Raw genomic sequence first — 5,779 nt, 5'->3', positions numbered from 1 at the left:
TCCCTGGATACACCAGCAAGACCTGGTCTGACTGGAGTTGAGAAACCGTTTAACAACAGGCAGAAGTAGGACTCCGGGTGGCTCGGCGAGGGCTGGGGGAGCTGTGGGCTGGGGAAGGGGAAGGGAAAAGTGGGGGAGGGGGCGGAGGGCAAAGGGGAGAGGGGGAAGCAGCTGGATTCTGCCCCTGATCTAGTCTGGGCTGCCTGCTCCCCCCAAACCCTGGAGGTGGTGGGTAAATTAGATGCAAGGAACTCTGGGCCCTCTGGCTGTCAATCCAACCCCCCACCCCCCCAGCCAAAAAAAAAAAGAAAAGAAACCATGGGCACAGGCACACCGCCTAAAACGTCAGAAACTCCTGCCAGACTTTCTCATCTGATGGAGACCGCGATTTCTCTTCCCTCATATCGTCAAAGTTACTCCGGTATCTCCCAGCGGGCCTTTAAACTGTGGTAGAAGGGAGCTTCCACCTGAGAGGGATCAAGAATCACCCAGACCTGCAGCATTCAACCATAACATTATTACAAACAATAAAATACGAAGGCCTAACATTCAATGAGATATACCTCCGACTCAGGCCTGTGCTACCCATTAGGGATGATTGCCTCGTAACAGCCGAACTCTGAATTAGCGCAACGTCATCAAAGGGAAATTATGTTCCCAAAGAGCATCGCTGCACAAGGTCATGGAAGCCCAAATGACCCCAGAACGCCCATTTCTAGAGCCCCACTGCGCCTGGGAGCTCCTACCTAGGCTCGCGTCCTGACCTGTATTCTCTTCTCTCTCTCACTATGGCTGTCCCCCGCAACTCGTGACTTGCTCCCAAACCTCAGCAGCTTAAGGAGGAACCCACCTTCCTCTGGTAGACGGCGATCACAGTCAGTTGTGGCCAAACCCACTTGTGGTTCTGATAATCCGTTGACCCCCATTTCTGAGTTCCCAAAGCGCTGTGGTAGATATATACCTGCAGGAGGTCCGGCAGCAGGTCGCTTCAGTCAGAGCTGAAGTGGGAGGAAGCGCCTGTCACCTGAGGGGAAGGGTAAAGGCAGGGGGAGGAAAAGTCTGAACTTGAGCCCATGAGGCCCCTCTTTCTCCATCCAAACCAGCCTACTGGGTGGGGGGCCCCTCCAAGCTGAGTGCCTGCAGCATCCGAAAAGCAGCTCGCTTGGAGCCTACACTAGCAGTTTGCGCATTTAGAAGTGAAACTGGGCCGAAAGAAGTGCTGCATGTTCTTTTTAAACAAACTCTTAAAAATTCGCAAGAGCTAGTATTAAGTTTTTGTAGAGACAGGTCTCACTACATCGCCCAGGCGGCTTGAACTCCTAGTCGACCGATCCTCCTGCTTTGGCCCCAATGAGTGCGGGATATAGGCGGAGCCCACCGCACCAAGCAACGAATCGCATTAAAAAAAAAGCTCACTCCTGCTCACTCTGTAGGCCCACGCTGAGTGGGCAGTGGTGATCCTGGGCTCACTGCAACTCCGCCTCCTGGTCTCAAGGAATGCTCCTGTCCAGGCCTCCTGAGTAGCGGATCACAGCGCCTCACGCCCTGACACCTGCTAATTTTTGATTTTAGAGAGCAAGGTTTCACCATATTGGAAGGCTGGTCCTTGAACCCTCACCTCAGGTGATCCACCCTCGCCCTCCCTCAAGTGTTGGGATTACAGCTGTGAGCCACCATGCTGGCCGCGATAGACTGCATTTCTAACAAATCCACCAGCAAGGGTGATGCGGAAAGGCGGTCGCCCTTTTTTAAGACCATTGCCTAAGGAAAGTGCATGATCATTATCCATTTCAGAGAATGGAGAACGAAGTTGAAGTGTTAACAGGGCTCTTCCAAGGTCACATTGAAGGCATGGAAGGGCAGTTTCATCTCAGGTGCACTGCGACTCAGAACTTATGCTCAGCTGCGCTGCTGCTGCCTGCCGCGCGAAGCATCTCTGCTGGGTTCAGAGACTCTGAAATATTCATGCTATGACAACTTTTTCTCTCCGCTCTTTCGCATAGCAAGGCGTTCCACTCTTTAAAGCCCAGCTCAACTCTTCTGAAAGTTTCCCCATACGCTCTGAGCCGCACAGCCTTGTAGCCAAGTCATCACTGACGTTATAGTTGCAAGAAACGACTTCTTGGCTTCCTGCGTGGCCTCTAGCACGCTGGTGACCCTGCATGCGCCCTTAACCCTGCTCCGGGCCTGTGCATGGCCTCTCAGAGTGCGGCAGATATCCCAGGGCGGCACTAGGGAGAAATACCACTGAGCGGTTGGGGGAAGCCTAGAAAATGCTACAAAGAAGGGAAGCATGGGCATCTTCTCTAATGGGCATCGTCTGTGATGTCTTTCCTTCTTTTTTTTTCCCACTCGGCCATTTCTTTTTCGTTTTTGTTTGAGAGCGGAGTCTCGGCTGTGTCCCCAGGCTGGAGTACCAGGCCGGATCTGCAGCTCACTGCAACTCCGCCTCCGGATTCACGCCATTCCCTGCGCTCAGCCTCCGCAAGTAGCCTGGGACAGTCAGGAACTGCGCCCCTCTCGCCTGGCTAGTTTTTGTATTTTAGTAGAGACGCGGGTTCACCGTGTCGCCAAGGAATGGTCCGATCTCCTGACCCGGAGCCGCGCCGTCCCGCCTCCCAAAGTGGCTGGGATTACAGGCTGACCACCCGCGCCGGCTTTTTCTTTTCTATTTTTTTTTTTTTTTTTTTCCTGAGATGGAGTCTTTCTCTGTTGCCCAGGCTAGAGTGCAGTGGTGCAATCTCAGGTCACTGCAACCTCTGCCTCCTGAGTAGCTGGGATTACAGGCATATGCCACCACACCTGGCTAATTTTTGTATTTTTAGTAGAGACAGGGTTTCACCATGTTGGTCAGGCTCATCGTAAACTCCTGACCTCGTGATCTGCCCGCCTCGGCCTCCCAAAGTGCTGGGATTACAGGCGTGAGCCACGGTGCCCGGCCTACTCTGGGCCATTTTATTGGCAGTTTCTATTCCACCCATGGCAGATGCCTCATCTTTCCCTTTTTTTGAGACGGAGTCTTGCTCTGTCGTCCAGGTTGGAGTGCAATGGCGTGATCTCGGCTCACTGCAACCTCCGTCTCCTGGGTTGAAGCAATTCTCTGGCCTCAGCCTCCCGAGTAGCTGGGATTACAGATGCCTGCTACCATGCCCAGCTAATTTTTGTATTTTTAGTAGAGATGGGGTTTCACCATGTTGGCCAGGCTGCTCTTGAACTCCGGACCTCGTGATCCACCTGCCTCAGCCTCCCGAAGTGCTGTGATGACAGGCGTGAGCCATCGTGCCAGGCCTTCCTCTTTCCCTTTTAGTGATGCTATGTGTCCAGCCGGGCACCCCACTTGCCTGAATTTTTTTAAAAGACTGTGTCTGGCTCTGTGACCCAGGCTGGTTTGCAGTGGCACAGTCACAGCTCACTGCAGCCTTGAACTTCTGGGCTCAAGCGATCCTCCTGCCTCAGCCTCCTGATAAGCTGGGAGTACAGGGGCGCACCATCATGCCCAGCTAATTTTTAGCTTTTTTTTTTTTTTAAGAGATGGGGTCTGGCTTTGTTACCCAGGCTGGTCTGGAACTGCTGGCCTCAAGCCTCCACTTCCCAAGGTGCTGGGATTACAGGCGTGAGCCATTGCACCCAAATGCAAAGTTTCAAAGCCAATCAGTGGCAGAGCTGGGACTGGGGCCCGGGCTGGGGCCCAGGCTGAGCCTGAGGATGCTCCCACCACAGTGTCGTGACTCTGGGCCGACCAAAAGCTCCTGTGTAGGAGATGCTGGACCAAGTCGGGAGATGGTCGGGTCTTCCCAGCAAGGTGGTTGAGCTGAGGGCACAGGTGGGGTCCCCAACCTCTCTCCTGCTCAGTGCCTACGATGATTACCTACTCACCAAAGTGTGATCTTGGCCAAGACACATCCCTTTTCCCAGCCTGTTTCCTCACCTCTCCTGCAGAGGGTGCCACCATCTCAGGGTGTGACTGATGGGGGGATTCTAGGGCCCGGTGGATGGCGGGCACTTTGCACCTGTCATAGATGTGAGCTGAGATGGTTTCAGCACCCCTCATCCGAACCCTCAGTTAGGCAAGTCTGGGTTTGGGAGAGGAAGCATGGGCTGTAAACGTTAAGTGAGAGCACTCCTTGGTGAGGCTGCGGACAGCACCTGGGAACAGGAACCAAATACACTGGTTTTTCTGCCTTGGAATTTGTGAAAACTCACACTAACTGGGACAAGGAGTGACAAGGAGGGTTGCCTGGCAGGGCGGTTTGTGTTCTGCGGCCAAGAAGTTCCTGTGAGGCTTGGGGTTTTGGAAGCCCTTGGGATTCTGGAACGTGGGGTTGGGGCTGGACAGCGAGGGGGGCTTGAGGTGTTGGCCTCAGTGTGGCCAGTGCGTCCAGCTTCACCACCTGGCCTGACTTAAGGAACTTCTAGATTATTCTGACAACAAGCAGGGCTCCCCAGGGAGTAGGACGGGTGAGCAGGGAAGGGTCTGTTTCTTCCAGGACTGTGTCCCCGCAGCCGGACCTCACCTTCCCAGAGACGATCTTCTCATAGATCTGGATGGGCTGGTCTGCGAAGAAGGGCGGGTAGCCAGCGGCCATTTCATAGATAAGAACCCCCAGGGCCCACCAGTCCACGGCCTTGTTGTAGCCCTGGAGCAAGATGGGGGGGCACAGGGTGAGGAGGGGGCGAGCAGGAGAGCAGAGCCGGCCTCAGGGGAAGGGGAGGGCTGGGGAGGCGCCTACTTTGCTCAGGATAATCTCAGGGGCCAGATACTCAGGGGTGCCGCACAAGGTCCAAGTGCGGCCCTTCACGCGCTTGGCGAAACCGAAGTCTGTCACCTGTGGGCACAAGAACAGGCAGTTGGCAGGAAGGGAGGGTCCAGGCCACGGCTTCCCCGGGGCTGCCCCTCGCCCAGCCTGGTGGGCACCTGAATGTATCCCTGCTGGTCAATGAGCAGATTCTCCGGCTTCAGGTCCCTGTAGATGAGATCCAGCGAGTGCAGATACTCGAAGGTCAGAACGATCTGGGCCGCGTAGAAACGGGCATGGGGCTCGCTGATGGGGACAAATGGAGAGGTGAATGTCAGTGGCCATGCCCCAAAATGGTCCAGCAGGTGGCCCTGCAGAGCCTTCCCCAGAGGAAGACACCTCCAGTCCAGCTGTCAGAAACGCAAGGCACCTGATTCTTAGATAGCCCGACATGGGAAATAGCCTGTAGGTCCACCCACAGGAGAATGGAATCACAGACTGAGCTATAGTCATATAATGGAATTCCACTCACCACCACCACTGCCAACAGGACAGCCCATGCATCCACTCAACAACGTGGCTGCATTTCAAACTGACTATGTTAAAGCAAAAGAAGACACAAAAGAACATGAATGATTCCATTTATATCATGTCCACGCCCAGACAAAACAAAGGCACGGTGTTTGAAGTCAGAAAGGACAACTGCCTTTGGCGGGGAGGTGATGTGTCAAGAGAGGGATTTGGCCCAGCGCGGTGTCTCACCCCTGTAATCCCAGGATTTTGGAGGGTCCAGGTGGGAGGATCACTTGAGCCCAGGAGTTCGAGACCAGCCTGGGCAACATAGACAAGACCTCACCTCTGTGTGTATGTAGATATGTGTGTGTGTGTGTATATATATATATATATTTTTTTTTTAATTATTTTTTTTGAGATGGAGTCTTGCTCTGTTGCCCAGGCTGGAGTGCAGTGGCATAATCTCGGCTCACTGCAACCTTCGCCTCCTGGAAACAAGTGATTCTTTTGCCTCAGCCTCCTGAGTAGCT

At 54.1% G+C, this 5,779-nt stretch overlaps 1 protein-coding gene across 1 annotated transcript; it reads right to left on the bottom strand.

Moving 5' to 3' along the window:
• Nucleotides 1-3,527: 3,527 nt before the first annotated feature.
• LOC108540003 (cAMP-dependent protein kinase catalytic subunit alpha-like) lies at nucleotides 3,528-5,146 on the bottom strand (the record flags this gene model as incomplete). Its single annotated transcript, XM_017888985.1, has 3 exons — nucleotides 3,528-4,637; nucleotides 4,731-4,826; nucleotides 4,916-5,146. Coding segments are annotated over 3 exons (552 nt in total), but the record flags the coding sequence as incomplete, so codon positions are not given.
• Between the last annotated feature and the right edge of the window lie 633 nt (nucleotides 5,147-5,779).

The sequence above is a fragment of the Rhinopithecus bieti genome, unplaced genomic scaffold (genome assembly GCF_001698545.2).
Source record: "Rhinopithecus bieti isolate Rb0 unplaced genomic scaffold, ASM169854v2 scaffold_19076, whole genome shotgun sequence".
NCBI classification, from domain to species: domain Eukaryota; kingdom Metazoa; phylum Chordata; class Mammalia; order Primates; family Cercopithecidae; genus Rhinopithecus; species Rhinopithecus bieti.
Note: the sequence above shows the minus strand (reverse complement) of the source record. Positions and strands in the feature narration are given on the sequence as shown.